Here is an 18,346-nt window from a genome sequence, read left to right on the forward strand (position 1 = left end):
ACCGTGTGTGGCAATTAATTCCACTGATTCACCACCCTTTTGCTAAAGAAATTCTTCCTCATCTCCATTTTGAAGGTATGTCCTTTTATTCCGAGGCCGTGCCCTCTTGTACTAGACTCTCCCATTACTAGAAACATCCCATCTAGTCCACCTTATGTAGGCCTTTCGTTAGGGATGGGGAAGATGATGGATTTAGCATCAGGAGCACAATTTATCGTGGGAATTGCATTGAATTTGTTTATAAGAAATTTGCCTAGATGTTAAGTAGGAGGTTGTGGGAAGGTTTGGGCGTTGAATCAATGTACGATGAGAGTCGGGGAAGGGTGATGGATGGTATGAGGTGAATAGGTAATCAAAAAAAAGGGACCTGATCCATAATTGGTCTCCTGACTGAGTTTGCATTTGGTTGAAGCGGCCATCTTTAAAAAGCTGTGCAGCAGTCCTGTAGAAACATGGTTGTTCATGGAGCAACAATAGTCATTGTGTAGAGGCACAAATGTTGTGAATAAATTATTTCTTTATTCAGTCATTGTAGGTAAGATATACATGCACGTTTAGCACTCTAACATAATAGTCATTGTTGCTGCTGAGAGGCTGTTGCCTCGTGGGCTCGAGCTGAGCTCCTGCTGAGGTGGCAGGACACTCTCATGAAGAGAGAGCAAGAGAGGGAAGGTCGGTTCTTATATACTAGGGCACACCCCTATACCCCGTGACCCTACCCCCGACTGCCGAGAGTTCGCATAGCAAGAGTGACCTAATCACTAGGTGCCACTACAGTTGCTTGCTATCGCATGATCTGCTTCTCAAAGAATCATACATTGGAAAATACTGTTTGTGAATTAGGATTGCAACCCGAAACATCACCTATCTACGTTCTGCAGAGAATGCTGCTTGACCCACTTAGTTACTCCAACACACTCTGTCCTCTCCCTGTACTTCGTTGGCAGGAATATTGCTTCAGACAAGGTAATACGCAACACCAAGTGCCTATTCAAACCTCTCAAGCTTATGATTCCACCAAAATATAAAGAATTCTCAAATGAGTTCTATATGTGCAAATTTGTTGCCAATCTAATCTATTGCCAGCGATAGATAGATTCTTGATTAGTACAGGTGTCAGAGGTCATGGGGAGAAGGCAGGAGAATGGGGTTAGGAGAGAGGGAGAGATAGATCAGCCATGATTGAATGGCGGAGTAGACTTGATGGGCTTAATGGCCTAATTCTACTCCTATTCCTTATGACCTTGTCTTCTCTTTGTTACTTGCTTTTTAATCTTGATTGTGAGCAAGACAGAAAAATACGTGTGCTTCGATAGCTAAAGGTACTAATTATATCTTCTCCACCACCTTAGGGCTCTGGCTCATGCAGAAACTGAAAAAGTCCAGCTCACTGTTGCAACTAACCTTCAAGGACCAAACCGATCCTCGCAAGACTTTTTTGTATAAACTCAGTGAGAAACCAGGTAGGTGTTACTGCAGTCTTATTCTCACTACAGCAAACACTCAGTTGTACCTGAGACCCCAAACATTGGACGTGCCGTTTGATTTTGGTGTGTGAATGGACATGAGGTGAGTCTGGGACTGGCGCCATGGCGCCGTTCAAAGCATCAGCTGTGAAACCACTTGGGGTTAGAGAACTGGAGGTGGCAGGTGAGGCACATGCATGGTAAATTAAGCCTTGAAGAAAGTAGTGATAGGGTTGGGCGCACAGAACCTTGTACATAGTGGATCCCTCAGAAGAGCTTTGTTGCTGTGGGACTCTCGCAGATGTGTGTTTTGTGCTATAATATGCGCTTTGCCTTCCTCCTTTGCACCACAGCTTCATGTGTAGTTCTTGCTTTGTAAGCAATGACTGCAATTGGGTACATGTGCATACAGTACTACAGTACATCATTCAAAGTCATGTTCATTCCATGTCATGGAGTGATACAGTGTGGAAACAGGCCCTTCCGCCAAACTTGCCACAAATCACTGGTGTTTCTAGACCAATCACCAACAATGAACATTAAAACTAATATATTTGTCATCTGAAATCTGCATTCAAGTTGAGTCTCTCACAGTTCAGACAATATCAGCATCGTTTTCTCTTTCAAAGGCCAGAGAGCTTCATCCTCTCTTAAAATATCAATCCTCCAGTTTCACTTTCATCCTTGGAATATAACTTGGTACTAACCCACCATTTAATTTTTATTGTGTTAAATCACCATCTGAAATCCATTTAGTATTTCTTCCAGGTATTCCATGTGTCAACTGAAAGAAAATACCGCATGCTAAGTATTTTTATGTAGGTTAAAACAATCATCCATCTATTTCCACAACACCTAAAATTTCACCCATTAGTTTTGTATCATAAATTACTCAATATGTTTAAACAATTGAGCCTCAATCTGCAAGAGGCCTGATTACACTTTTCGGGTTTTGTGTCTGCATTTTTATCAAATAATACCTCCATGGAATCTATTAGCACTTCCTTCAAAGTACATGGATAGGACAGGTTTACAGGGATATGGGCCAATTGCAGACAGGTGGGACTAGTCCAGATGGGACATGTTGGTCACATGTGCAAGTTGGGCCTAAAGGGCCTGTTTTTGCACTGTAGGACTCTATGTGTAATGCTTGTTGGAGACTTCAGGATGGGAGTCCAGGCAAGGAAATCGTTATCAAAACATGGGGGGGACACAATTTCTTGGCGGCCGCACGTGCGCATGCCTGCACACATACACGCATGCGCACACATGCGAGGCTTCGGCCACGGGCCCTGTGGACGGTAACATCAGAAACTGACCTGGTTGGTGACCGACTCCGAACTCCAGCAACAGCAGCTTCGTCCGCCCCGAATCGTGGGGCTTAAATCGGCCCATTCTCGGGGCCTTTCAACAGTCGGCAGGGGCTTCAACATCGGGAGCCTCAATCACCTCGGTGCAGCAGTTTGATTTTAAGCCGCACCACCGGATGCTGAAAGGCCCCATGAACGGGCAGATTCAGCCCTTAGAAAGCGTCTGATAAAGTCCGGATTACAAAAACATGGGGGGAGATTGTCCCCCACCTCTCAAAGCATGGGGGGGGAAACCCCTCAGGATTTCCGCCCATGAGTCTAAACTAATTTTCAGAAACTCAGCAAATACTGAAATGGGTACGGTTTGCTTCATACACATTGAACATCAAGTTTTCCATCAATCATGAACAAGGCAACAGTATATAATGATACAGCTCACTGATAGTCACCCTCAGACTATCAGTACAGAAGTAAACCTCGAAGAAAAATAAAGAAAAAATTACACTAAATCTGCAATCTCAGATGTTATAACACTTCAGCATGAACAGTCAAAGAATAGTGGCAGGTAGCGAACATGGCCATGGTTTGTGCAAAGAAATGTCACCAAAATAGGCGAAATATCTGTCAGCAATTTGGCAGATGTTCACACACATGCACGAGAGCATAGAAGTCTGGAGGTTACTGGGAATGGTTCACTGGTGCTTTGCCAACAATGTGTCAACAAAACATGAGAATGAGAAACTACACTGACTCCCCACAACTTACAACAGAGAAACGCCTCGAAGATCCTGTTTCACGTTGGAGGTAGAGCAGTGCAACCTTCCCCGTTATTTTAAATATCGATTCAGATTTATTTTCATATGCACTGGGTCCGTCCTTGTTGCATGAAGCTCAGAGGAAACAGCATACATACAGGAATGATAAATCTGTAATGAGAACAGTGTGAATAATTGAGGTAAGAATTAGATAATCTAGGCAGTATCTAATTGAGTTTTAAGTTCAGTTTAGTTTAGAGATATAGCATGGAAATGATCAGGATAGAATCCAGGTCTCTGGCGTTGTGAGGTAGCAGCTCTACAGCCTCGCCACTGTGCCGCCCAAAAGGTAATCACAAATCTATCATATACCTATTAAAAGCCTGATCTTGTATGTGTATTTATTTATTTGTGTGTGTGTGTGTGTGTGTTTGTGTGTAATCACATCTTCTCGAAAAAAACGACGCACTAACGATAACATTTTTACATATTCCAGTAGAGATTTCCCCCCTGGAGTCCAAAATGCTCATAAATCGTTGAAAAATAACCGTCTGTCTTTCGCTAATGATGTCACAATAGGTCTGCGTGCCTGATGTTCTTGCTCGTGCTGCGAGTGATGTTAGCCCCCCCCCGGTGCGTGTGCTCGCCCCGGGTCGACGCCTTGACCGAGCCCGGCGACTGGACCTGGGCAGAAACGGAGCCTGGAGCCGCGAGCTGATAGCCGGAGTGAGAGAGTATTGCATTTGGGAAACAGCCCTCCCCTGTGATGCTGCGCCCACCATCACCCCTCAAACTCTACCCCCTTCCTTCTCTGCACCCTGCTCCCTCTCTGCCACCCGCTCCCTCGCTCCCTTTCTGCCCCGCTCCCTCTCTGCCTCCCGCCCCCTCTGCCTCTGCCCCAGCCTCTGCCCTATGCCCCTGCCCTCCCTCTGCCCCTGTCTCTGCCCTCTGCCCCCACTCTGCCCCTGCCCTCCCTCTGCCCCTGCCTCTGCCCTCTGCCCCCCCTCTGCCCCTGCCCTCCCTCTGCCCCTGCCCTCCCTCTGCCCTCTGCCCCCCCTCTGCCCCTGCCCTCCCTCTGCCTCTGCCCTCCCTCTGCCCTTGACCTCCCTCTGCCCCTGTCCTCCCTCTGCCTTCCTCTTCCTGTCTAGCCGCGCCTGCAAGTTGGCGGCTATGCGTGAGTGGATAGGGCGAGGGATGAGGTAAAACGAGCGAATGAATAATATTAATATAATATCAAAGGTGGTGGTTAGTGTGTGCATATGTGTTGGGGCGGTGGTTAGTGTGTGAGTGTGTGGGAGGTGGTTAGTGTGCATGTGACGCACACTAACCAGGGTGAGGAGCGTGTGGAGAGCGCAGCGTGCAGAGAGAGCAGCGTGCGGAGAGAGCAGCGTGCGGAAAGAGCAGCATGCGGGCTGCTGCTGCGGTGACCAGCATGACAAGCCGGGAGCCGTTGAGTGGAACCGAGAGCCACTGAGTGGAACCGGGAGCCGTGGGTGAAGCCGGAGCCAGACCGGGAGCCGTTGAGTGAGGTCAAAAGCGGGATAGGGAGAGGGCGGGTGAGCAGAGTGCGGGGTGAGCAGTGTGCGAGCTGCGTCTGCATTGACCACAATCCCCCCTCCCAGCCACCACCGCCACATGCCCCATACACCCCCTCTTCCCCCTCGCCCACACACCCCTCCCTCATCCTCCCCCACACACCACCCCCACACCCCTCCCCCACACCCCTCCCCCACACCAGCCCCACAGCCCCCCTCCCCCACAACCACCCTCCCCCAAGACCCCCTCCCCCATGCCCCTCTCCCCCACACCCCCCTTCCCCGACACATCCCCCCTCCCCCACAGATCCCACCCTCCCCACACCCACCCCCCTCCCCACACACCACCCACACTCCCCCACACACACCCCCTACCCCCACACCCAACCTACCCGCACCCCCCCCCCACCCGCATTCCCCACACCCCCCCCCTCCCCACATCGCCCTCCCCACAACCCCCCCCCCCCACGCCGCCCCTACACCAGCAGTTAGCGGCTATGGGTGAGTGGTGGAATATTGCTTTGGGGGAACGGGTTGCATTGGGGGAACAGGTGGAATATTGCGTTGGTGAATGGGTTGCAATCCCAAACGGGTCCCACTTAGTCTAGTATGTATTAACCATGATTGCTTTGAGAGCTGGTGAACCTGGGGCTGGGGGTCTCATCTATCTCACTGAAACCTATTTTGGGTGTGCATTGGAGTACCTGCATCGCAGTACTCTGTCATGCTAAAGTGCTGGGTAAAAGGTTCCCAGACAAAGATGACACACGGGGCAACATTGCTGCATTTGAACTGCTTGACCCCGATTCTAGTCCTGATGTCCGCTCTTGTTAGTTTGAAAGATCTTCAGTATTTTTTTATTGAAATCAGAGATGTAACTGACTGCCGGGTATATAATGCATACGTATACAAATAATATATAGGTTCTAATAAACTAAAAGCATCTGTCGGATAAAAACTGAAACAGATGTTCTTGCAAGATATCATTCTGTAGTAAATGTTGCATTGACAGTTTCATGTCAATAAATTGTTGCATTAACTGTTGCCACCAAGAAGTAATGTATTCTGCATGACAAAACCCATTACAGCTAGTAAACTATGTGGCAAGTGAAATCAACTGAAATTCTGTAATGAGTATGGGAACAGCTCTTATTGGCTTCTGCAATAGTGTGCTTGGCATGGATGAACAGAGTCTTGGTTTTGTTGGAGTGCCTGACAACTTGAGTCAGAGAGTCATATGGTATGGAAACAAGCCCTTCGGCCCAATTTATCCATGTCGACCAACATACACCATCTGCACTGGTCCCACCTGCCTGCCTCGCCCATACCCCTCTAAACGTGTCCTATCCATCTTCTTGGCCAAACGTTGAAGCATCCACAATTCAACATCCACAAGTAATTTCCCGCTGGTCGTGTGTGAACCTCAGGGATTCTCTTAAATGTATCACGATCAAAGTAAATCATAAATCAATCAAACAATAAACTATGGCATATGAAAATATTTACATTTCTCCAACGCTGTCATTTTTCTCTGTAATATCTCCAAAACAACTAGTTGAGCAAGCTAAGACTTTATTATTAAGAGTGCAGGAGGATGAGACATGATCTTATAGAGCTGTATAAGATCATAAGGGGAATAGATAGGGTAAATGCACAGTCTTTTACCCAGAGTAGGGGAATCAAGAACTTAGGGGACAAAGGTTTAAGGTGAGAGGGGTAAGATTTGATTGGAACCCATGGGGAAAGTTTTACACTATGTTGTGTAAGGAATGAGCTACCAGAGGAAGTAGTTGAGACAGTTACTGTAACAGCATTCAAAAGACACGGAGGGCTACATAGATAGGAAAGGTTTAGAGGGACCAGGGCTAAATTTTTGCCTTAAATACTTTGAAGGTATGTGACAGGAATTGGCTAGGATAGATTGGCAAATTACACTTAAACAGTTGATGGTGGAGATGCAATGGCAAAGATTTAAAGACCGCATGGATGAACTCCAAAAAATGTTCATCCCTGTCTGGCGAAAAAATAAAACGGGAAAGGAGGCTGACGAGGGAAATCAAGGATAGTGTTAAATCCAAGGAAAATACATATATATTGGCCAGAGGAAGCAGCAAACTGAGAGAAATTTAGAATTCAACAGAAGAGGACAAAGGGATTAATTAAGAGGGGGGATAAAGAGCATGAAAGAAAGCTTGCGAGAAATATAAAAACTGACTAAAAACTTCTTTGGATATGTAAAAAGGAAAGGATTAGTGAAGATAAATGTAGGTCTCTTACAATCAGAGTCGGATTAATTTATAATGGGAAACAAAGAAATGGCAGAACAGTTAATTGAGTACTTTGGTTTTGTCTTCACTAAGGAAGGCACAAACAATTTCCCAGAAATACGAGGGGACCGAGAATCTAGTGGGTGGGAGGAACTGAAGGGAATCCACATTAGTCAGGAAATGGTGTTAGGTAACTGTTGGGACTGAAGGCAGATAAATCCCCAGGGCCCGATGGTCTGCATCCCAAAATACTCAAGGAGGTGGCCCTAGAAATTGTGGATGAATTGGTGATCATCTTCCAATGTTCTCTCTACTCTGGGTCAGTTCCTGAGGACTGGAGGGTAGCCAATGTAACCTCACTTTTTAAGAAAGGAGGGAAAGGGAAAATGGGGAATTATAGACCAGTAGCCTTACGTCGGTAGTGGGGAAGATGCTTGAGTCGATTGTTAAAGATGTTACAGCAGCACATTTGGAAAGCAGTGACAGGATCGGTCAAAGTCAACATGGATTTATGAAGGGGAAATCATACTTGACTAATCTTCTGGATTTTTTGAGGATGTAACAAATAGAATGGATAAGGGAGAGCCAGTGGATGTGGTGTATCTGGACTTTCAAAAAGCCTTTGACAAGGTCCCACACAAGAGACCAGTGTGCAAAATAAGAGCACATGGTATTTTTGGTAGGGTATTGACATGGATAGAGAACGTTGGCAGGCAGGAAGCAAAGAGTAGGAATTAACAGGTCCTTTTCAGAATGGCAGGCAGTGACAAGTGGGGTGCCGCAAGGCTCAGTGCTGGGACCCCAGTTATTTACAATATATATTAACGATTTAGACGAGGGAATTAAATGTGAATTATCCAGGTTTGCGGATGACACAAAGCTGGGTGGCAGTGTGAACTGTGATGAGGATGCTATGTGGCTGCAGGGTGACTTTCATAAATTGGGTGAGTGGGCAAATGCATGGCAGATGCAGTATAATGTGGATAAATGTGAGGTTGTCCACCTTGGTGGCAAGAACAGGAAGGCAGATTATTATGTGAATGGTGTCAGATTAGGAAAAGGAGAGATGCAACAATACCTGGGTGTGCTTGTACATCAGTCACTGAAGTAAGAATGCAGGTACAGCAGGCAGTGAAGAAAGCTAATGGCATGTTGACCTTCATTGCAGGTGGATTTGAGTTTAGGAGCAAGGATGTCCTACTGCAGTTGTACAGGGCCCTGGTGAAACCACACCTGAAATATTGTGTGCAATTTTGGACTACTAATTTGAGGAAGGACATTAATGCTATTGAGGGAGTGAGCGTAGGTTCACGAGATTAATTCCAAATGGGCTTGTATTCACTGGAATTCAGAAGGATGAGAGGGGATCATATAGAAACATATAAAATTCTTAAAGGATTGGACAGGCTGTATGCAGCAAATATTTTCCCGATGTTGGGGGAGTCCAGAACCAGGGGTCACAGTTTAAGAATAAGGGGTAGGCCATTTAGGACTGAGATGAGGAAAAACTTATTTACCCAGAGAGTTGTGAACCTGCGGAATTCTCTGCCACAGAAGGCAGTGGAGGCCAGTTCACTGGATGTTTTCAAGAAATAGTTAGATTTAGTTTCTTAGGGCTAAAGGAATCAAGGAATATGAGGAAAAAGTTGGAATGGGGTACTGATTTTACATGATCAGCCATGATCATATGGAATGTTGTTAGAATAGGTAAATGGTACAAAAGTTGGTTGTGTGGCTGACAGAGAAGATACTTGGACGGGTACAGGATTAGGAAAGATTTACACAAAATGCTGGAGTAACTCAGCGGGACAAGCAGCATCTCTGGAGAGAAGTAATGGATGACGTTTTTGGTCTAGGCCCTTCTTCAGACTTCCTTCTCCCGAGAGATGCTGTCTGTCCCGCTGAGTTACTCCAGCATTTTGTTTCTATCTTCAGTTTTTAACCCGCATCTGCAGTTCCTTCCTACACATAGGACAGATTTAGATGGATAAGTGCCAACCGCGGTCTTATGGGACTAGCTTGGTCATCTTGGGGCATCTTGGTCAGCATGGATGAGTTGGGTCGAAGGGCCTGTTTCTATGCTGTATGACTGCATGACTCTCTCTACTTATGTGTAATTTGGGGTGGGGATTTAATCTTCTACCTTTCTACTCAGCAGATGGTTCAGCGAGACTCAGCAAAGAAATGCACACTTTCAATAACTAAATCTCCTTTCTGATTGCATCTCATTACTTTGACATAGGGCTGCAGTACTTCAAGAATGTTATGTTGGTGGCATCACCACAAGACCGATATGTTCCTTTTCATTCTGCCCGGATTGAAATGTGTAAGACCGCACTGAAAGATAGACAGATTGGTAAGTGTTGTCTATATCATTTTTTGTTCCTTGTGTTTTCTTTCCTTAAACCTCAAAGGTTTTTTACTGCTAGTTTAAAAATGGATGCATCAACATGTTTGGAATGATTAGTGCTTAAAACCTTGACAGTTTTTTAAAGTTTATCAAAGGAACATTGAGAGAGGGAAGATTGCCACAGGGCTCTGAAAGGCCATCATGATTATGGCTTTGGATTCCCATGCATTGCAATTGGTGCCAATCCAGCTACTATAGTCCAACTAATGTTTCTTCCATTTCACTAAGGCAGCAAATATCATTGCACTATCTCTCATTGTAAACCATTGTAGCAACAGAACTCATTATTATTGCCCCCTCACAATCTGTAAATAAATAGCCCTTTAAACAATATTTAGTATCACGTAACCAATATAGCAGATTTGGCTTGTCCTCTTATTCAGTTTAACATTACCTATTTCTTATATTGTAAGTTTTGCCTTTCACTATGGTTTCCTAGAAAGTCAAACATATGAATAACATTGCCTGTGGATAGAGACAGATGGAGATGGTGCAAAAACCACCCACAATAAGTTCTCATTAGAAATGGTATGCGTAGCCAAGAAAAAAAAAATAGTATTTCATACGGGTTTTCATATAAATGAAAGAAAAGTACGTATTAGTCTTGAACTCTGAATACATGGTGAAGCTCAGATAAATATTCCATGGAGATAAAGGCTTGATGATTCAGAGAGGGGAAGTCTTCCAAAATCAACTTTTTTTCTTCTCTCGGGTCATTGGATTGATTCCAAGCAGTAACCTGGAATGCCCTCCTATTCTCACAGAAAGTAAGGTCGAGAAATTATTATTTTTTGTTGCTGCTGCATTTAATCTTGTATTATGAAGTGACTAGTTATTCCACATTATCCTGAACAGTAGAACCAATTGGAAGACCATGTGGATATTCAAAATCAAAAAATTAAGATTAAGGGTCCCAACCCAAAACATCACCTATCCATGTTCTCCAGAGATGCCGCCTGTCCTGCTGAGTTACTGCAGAATTTTGTGTCTTTATTCTAAATTCAAAATTAATATGTAGACAGTGGAATCAAATACAATTAATGCATTCAAATATAAATTAGACAGTTTTCTTCCATTAACTACATTGTTAGAGTGTGATGTGGCTAGTGGAGCATGTTCAGAACAAATAGAAAAGTTTGGACCTGAGGTTGCAAGAATTTTTTTATATCATACCTGGATCTGCTATAGATAAAGTGATTACTAAATTAGTTAACTCCTCCATATCTATGCAGTTACCAGGAAGGTAAAAGGTGAACTGCCTTGGTAATTTCTCATCCATTAATTGATTTGTTCTTACAACCTGCTACCTTGCAGCACAAGAGCATGTAAATTACGTACATTAAGATGATATAATGGTTACAGGATGTTACCCTTTGGGGCATATTAGATTAATGGAATTGCTTTTAATTATTTTTTATGATAACTCAGGTTGCGTTTACACCGAGATGATTAACAACCTCCTTCGGCCGGTGACAGAGGCTGATGACTGTACCTTGATCCGCTACGATATTTTCCACGCATTGCCAAACACTGCCAATGCATTAATTGGCCGGGCAGCCCACATTGCCGTCCTCGACTCTGAACTGTTCCTGGAAAAATTCCTTCTGGTGGCTGGGCTAAACTACTTCAAATAGCATCTCCAGTTCACTCTTGGCACCCGATGGTTCACGTGAAAACATTTCCAGAGGCTTTCTTGTGGGAGAGCATGGGTCGGGTCGGTATTGATTCGTTTCTCCATACATCCGTACACTAACCCATACAATCAAAATGATTATGTTGTAAATATTACCAAAAGAAATATACGTCTCAAATTAAGTTTATCTAAAAACTGCTTTCCTGCCTTAAATTCACAGAAGTTATCACTAGGCTTTCTATGAAATACAACTTGAATGGGCAATTTTAATTTATGTTCTTATCTACTGTTGAAGCATTAAATGTCTGTTGCCCTGTGGAAATGAACATTTGTTATTTGCTCCCCCTTGAACTGAAATCAGCACCACAATAGTTTCTTGGATTCTCTACACTTAATTTTGAGTTATTCCAATGTGGAGTGTATACAGCCTGCAATGTGCCTGTATCAGTTTTAGCCCAAGTTTCTCTGCAAAAGCCTTCTCTATCACAGTGGCACATTTTAGCAAGAGCAACTTCATGCAGTGTCGAGAGACAGTTAGAATGATGTGTGAAATATAATCGCACTACGACATGCTTATCATGGGATTTGTGTGTCACCGAGTTTGCACACACTGATATCCAATCTTTGCAGCACTGTGTGATTTGAGATTGGAGCAAAATGTGTTCATGATCTCAACATGTTCAGATAACTAGCAATGCGGAATCTCACCTCAATGTGGTCATTATTGGTATTGGTTTATTATTGTCACACGTACTGAGATACACTGAAAATCATACCATTGCTATCCAGGCATATCATACAATACATAAACATATCAATAGTGCAATAGAAAAAAAAAGCAAACTACAGAATATAATGTTAAGGCTACCGTGAAAGTGGAGATTTTAAAAAGTGCAAGGACTGCAAAGAGGTAGATTAGAAGATCAGTAATTCATCCCTGGGAGGTCCACTTAAGAGTCTGATAACAGCAGGGAAGAAGCTGTCCTTGAATCTGGTGGTATGTGCGTTCAAGTTTTTGTATCTTCTGCTATTTGGGAAATGGAAAAAGAGAGAATGACCAGGGTACATTTGGTTCTTGACATTGGCTGTTTTCCCGAGGTAGTGTGAAGTATAGATGGGGTTGTTGCTGGTGGTGTGGGACGGGAGGGGGGCGGTTGATGGGTGAGGAAGCTGGTTTGCATGATAGACTAGTTTGTGTTTCAACTCTCTGCAATTTCTTGTTGTTTTCGGCATAAAAAAAACAAATACAGGAAAAAATTAATAAAGCAACAAGTCTCACACCCCCTCTGCACATCTGAGGCTCCTGTGTGTGATGACTGGCCTTGAGAACTCGAGAGTCATGACACTGCCTGCACCATGGGGCCAGGATCTCTCTCTCTCTCTCCCCGAAGGTGAAGATCTACTCTAACCGTCAAAGCATGCGTTTATATAATAATTGTATCTCTAAGAACAACAGGTAACTATGTGTCATATCTAGCTATCCCCCTTTGCGGCATAATGGCGTGAGTTACTTGTCCAATCAGACGGCAAGCTAGTCTCGGATGTCTCAAGGAAGGCAAAATCTCATCATAGTGACCTTGCAGGTGGCCTCATGATTTATTGGTCCCTTCAAATTAGCCGAAACATTTATCTAAAAAATCTTCTGGCTTTTGTGAGCATGGTTTGAAATGAGGTACTGCTAATTCAACCTTTACATTACTTTCAAATGCGTACTATGCTGAGAACTATATTCTGCACTCTGTATCTTCCCCTTTGCTCTATCTATTGTGCTTAAGTTTGACGATTGTATTTATGTATGCTATATCTGATCTGTTTGGATGGCAAGCAAAACAAAACAATATACCTCGATATACGTGACAATAATAAACCTAAACCCTTAAACTGAGCAGGGAAACACTTCCTGCATTATTTCTATCCTACTCATTCAGTTTCTTCAGTACATTAAATTTGCTCTGTCATGTTGAACACCAAAAGGGAAGAACAAGGAAGACCTGACAATTAAAACAAGCTGTCCTTTTGGGGGGGGAAAGAGTAGCATACTGATGTAAAGGAAACTGCTGGAGGAACTCAGCTGGTCAGGCAGGATCTTTGGAGGGAAATGGACAGGCATTGTTTCAGCTCAAGACCCTTCTTCAGATTCATCAGTCCATTTTCCACCACGGATGGATGCTTCCTGACCTGCTGAGATTCCCCAGCAGTTCGTATTTTACTCAAGATACATGCATCTGCAGTTTCTTATGTCTCCAATAGCAGATTGACATCTGGTAGTTCTTCATTTGTGTGGGAATCTGCAGGTTGCTCAGAGTTATTCCTGGGAATGTCAGTAGGCTTGTGCATGTAAATGTAGTTAATTCCCTGCAATATCTGGACTACTATATTTTTGTTGTTGTTTTCAAATGTTAATAAAGACAGAAAGTTATAAGCAGTCTCATGGCTGCAAATGTCCAGTTTAACTACAATGCAAAGTCAAGATCTAGCTACTGAAAAATAAATTAGTGTTATAACTTATAAGACATTGGTGAAGAAAAATATTTATCATTTCTAAATGACTAAACATTTTGATAGAATTAATTAAAAAACTGACTTTGTTATTTTGGAGAAACTGAACTTGAACGAGTGGATCACAGTGAGAGCAGAAAGCTTGGGGAAGGAGTTGAGAAAATCACGGAGCACTCCGTGAAAGACATGGATCATCAAAGGGGAAGTTATTTCATCTGGTTGCTGGGTGCGTAGAAAAGGGTTGTGTATCAAGATTTGCTATAAATGCTGCAAATTCACTTTCTTACATTAACCTGCTAAATCTATAATATCTCCTATAGCAAATTGGTGACCACATCTCTTCCCTTCAGTCACCAGGTTTCTGAGTCTGAGAAAACTTGCGCATTCAGATTCAAATATTATTACTACAGACAGTTGTGTTAAAATATTTTTATGAGGACTTCCACCTCCCCACCTTCCAATTATCTGGAAATCAGTTGATTGCTCACCTCCCATCTGTTGCCATGCATAGGTTGGAAATGTTACAATCTTGCTATCAAAAAATGTAACAAGTACGCCAGTCTTGTGTAACATTTCCAGCCCTCTGTGGTACCACTATGAACATCTTTGAAGGGCAGCAATCAAAGATTGATTCTGAAGCTACAGTATTGGTGGAAAAATTATTGAATGTTCAGTTTTGGTTTGATTATGTTGTGTTTGGGACATCCTTCTGTAAATGATTGAAGTGCCATATCCTGATTCAGTGTTATTTGCTATTAAATGTACCCATAACATGATTGTGTACTGCCTATATGCACTATTTATCTTTCCTGAATAATGAATATTTACATAGTATGGTATATTAATCCTGACAGTATTTGAAATTGTACAAGTAAGAATGTAAAATCCTGTTTATAAATTGCACCTTCAAATGTGTTTTTTTTAACTGAAATGACAGGGTAGCAAAAGATGTGGACATAATATATACTCTAGAACAGTATGTTATCTAGATGTTAGTTAGTTTGGGGCAATCATATTTGTGTAATATGAGTCTGTGGTTGACTAATGCTTGCAACTGACATTGAAATGTGCCGTCTCTCTGGGTATCTTTAGGTTAATCAAAATACGTAAAATGTACACAAAGTATTTTTCTACTCCCAAAGCAAGTCCCATGCCACTATATTTTGCCGGTTGTTTAGCTCCCTTCCTCTTCCAGCATAAATAATTCTCCTTCTGCTTCATTTTGAAGACCATGCCAATACACCAGGAGGAATCCTGGAAATATGAAATTAAACCCAAAAGCTACTGGAAAGGGTTGATCAACACCTAAAAGAAAACCAATACAATGGCTAATTTTATCATCACATGTTTGTTAAACTGCCAGATTGGATAGACCACATATTATTTATTCAAATTGAATTCAGGCACAATTTATAGTGACATATTGTACAATGGACAGACAATTCACTCTACCAAAACTAGTTCTGAGAAATAAAAATCACCAAAGTATTCCTCGTGGATTCTTTGTGAAATCTCTTCATTTCTTTCTGATCAATCTAATGAAGACATGGGCAATGGACTCTTAGATTCAATTCCAAGATATCATTTTCTACTTCTCATTGCCATCATTCTGTCTGAGGAAGCTTCTTTTATATAATGTTCTTTCTTTTCTTCCTGATTGATTTAAGCAAATTCAGCATGATGTTAAACTTCATTCACTATTCAGCAGTTATCGGAGTGGATACCAGTATTTTAATATGGAGACCCCAAATACAAGAACCCATTTCCTGGACATTAAAGGCCTACCAATCAGTGCCTTTTTTCCACAGATATTATCCAGACCTTCATACACAAGGAAGATCTTCTAACTGATCTTACATTTGCGTTGTTGATGAGGGGAAACATAGAAAATAGGTGCAGGAATAGGCCATTTGGCCCTTCGAGCCAGCACCACCATTCAATATGATCATGGCTGATCATCCAGAATCAGTATCCCGTTCCTGCTTTCTCACCATATCCCTTGATTCCGGGATTTAGAGAGTCAAGAAGCAAGTCATTTGCCACCAACATTAGATTTTCTTCTGCAATCTCATATTTCTGCAACCAGTTCAGTTACATTCCACCCTTGATTTGAAGGTTATTGATGGTTGAGGAGTTTCTGATTGTAATGCAATTGAATCTCAAGAGTAGGTGGTTGGGCAACCTTAGAGATGCCCATTGCCATGCTCTTGTGTGGTTATTTCGATTTTTGGCCACTAAGAGTAATGAGTGCATGTAACTTTCTATTCTGTCTGTCAATTTGTATTGATTTTTTTTGTGTAAAAATCATATGTCAGTTAATGACACCATCTGCAGGTCTATTTGAACGACATTGGTAAGCCTAACAGCAAGAAGGAATTCAATGAGCTACTACACATTTGATATGGCAAGGTCATTGAAGCATCGTTGGGTAATGGGCTATATCATTGATTGTCCTAAATCAGTTCCAGGCACTGTCAGATTCAAAGAAACATCGACAGGAGCATCAACCTCCATGTAAGGTCTCAGAATTTAAGTTTTCTTACATAGACTGGTTGTGTTCTTGTCACAACTATATTGTGCTGTTCAGCAGAACCACTATATCGGGTGAATAAGTACACTGTAAGGCTGAGAGTATGTTCATACGTGGAACATAAAGGGAGCTACAGCTTTTCCTGCTTTGCACATTGTCATAATTAACAAAACATCGTAGGGTGGCGCATCGGTAGAACTGTTGCCTTACAGCACCAGAGACCCGGGTTCGATCCTGACTGCCGGTGCTGTCTGCGGAGTTTGTACATTCTCCCCGTGATCTACATGGGGTTTTTTCCGAGAGCTCCAGTTTCCTCCCACGCTCCAAAGACAAACAGGTTTGTAGGCTAATTGTCTTAGTAAAATTGTAAATTGCCCCCAGTGTTTGTACGATAGTGTTAGTGTGCGGGGATTGGTGGTTGGCACGGACCCGGTGGGCCAAAGGGCCTGTTTCCACACTGTATCTCCAAATTAAACTAAAACAATAACCATTCATTATTATAATGGCTAATAAGATTCTCTTCATTTTTAATAAAATGGAAGATATAATGAACATTTTAATACATTTCTATTTGACACTATAAACCAGTTAATTTAGACATGACATTTCTCATATTTCATTTTACACAGCAATTACAGATTGTCTCTTTTCTCTTCATTTATGTCTCTTTATCCCCCACAGATCACACTATATTAGCAGTGGACAAATAGTAGTCAAATATTTCTTATCCAATTTCTTAATGTCAATGTTGTTCATTTTGTCTTCTAATCTTGAAATTCACCATTTTGTATAATCTCCACACTTTCCCAGTGGTTAAAGCATGAAATCAGCCATATCAAAAAAACAAAGCTCCAGCAGCTATGGAGCTCCACATTTTTTTTAATTTGTAAATTTCAAGCTTCAATAGAAATTCAAAGCTTTGTGTTTTATAAAGTAGAACTGTGCAGCACAGGAACAGGGCCTTTGGCCCAGGTTGTCTGTGCCAAATACGATGCCAAATTAAACTAAACTTTTCTGCCTGCAAGTGCTCCATGCTACTCAATTGCTTGCAACTTCATGTGCCTAAAAGCCTCTTGAACGCCACCTACCGTTCCTGTCATCACCACCACCCTTGGCAATGCATTCCAGACAGCTGTCATGCTGTGTATAAAAACTAAAATCTTGCCCCGCACATCTTTAAATTTCCACCCTCTAACATAATGCTCTACTATTTCACATTTCCACATTAGGAAAAAGGTTCTGACTTTGTCCCATCCATACCTCTCATAATTTTGTAAATTTATCTCAAGAGTCCTGTCAGCCTCCAACCCTTCAGAGAAAACAATCCCAAGTTTGCCCCACTTTTCCTTATACCTATTACCTTTTCATCCAGACAGCATTCTGGTAAATCCCTGCTGCACCCTGTCCAAACCCCCACATCTATCCTATAATTGGATACTGCTTACAATATTCCAAATGCTGTTTAACCAAAGTTTTATAAAGCTGCAAAATGTTATCTTCATCGTTCCTCGCCCTACTATCTTTAACTTTGCCTGCTGTTAATCTTGCCTTTGGGTCGTAATCTATCACACAAATGAGCCAATCGAACGTTCAGTTTAGGGGCAATTAATGCTTAAACTTTTCCTTTCAAACCTAAGAAGACTAATCAAGCTATATAAAAGTAAAGGGGCAAACTGCTGGTCAGGAATAAAATTCTTTGTGTAGGCTTATTTTTTAAAAAGAGCCCATTTATCTCAATTATCCATTGGGGTACTGGATTAGGGGTATATAATGCAAGGAGAGTTTGGATAAACTTGGATTGTTTTCTCTGGAATGCTGGAGGTTGAGGTGAGACCGATATAAATATATAAAATTACGAGAGGTATAGATAGGATAGACATTCGGAATCTTTTTCCCAGGTGGAAATGCCACAGACTAGAGGCCATAGATTTAAGGTGAGAG

General features: G+C 42.4%; 1 protein-coding gene across 1 annotated transcript in view; it reads left to right on the top strand.

Moving 5' to 3' along the window:
* Nucleotides 1-18,117, top strand: part of fam135b (family with sequence similarity 135 member B) — a 423,599-nt gene extending 405,482 nt beyond the window's left edge. Inside the window, exons 18-20 of the mRNA XM_033019952.1 lie at nt 1,353-1,463; nt 9,576-9,689; nt 11,172-18,117. Coding sequence (XP_032875843.1) covers nt 1,353-1,463; nt 9,576-9,689; nt 11,172-11,377 — 431 coding nt within the window. The 3' untranslated portion in view covers nt 11,378-18,117. The remainder of the gene's footprint in view (nt 1-1,352; nt 1,464-9,575; nt 9,690-11,171) is intronic.
* The last annotated feature ends 229 nt before the right edge of the window (nt 18,118-18,346 follow it).

This window comes from Amblyraja radiata, chromosome 4, assembly GCF_010909765.2.
Source record: "Amblyraja radiata isolate CabotCenter1 chromosome 4, sAmbRad1.1.pri, whole genome shotgun sequence".
Classification (NCBI taxonomy): domain Eukaryota; kingdom Metazoa; phylum Chordata; class Chondrichthyes; order Rajiformes; family Rajidae; genus Amblyraja; species Amblyraja radiata.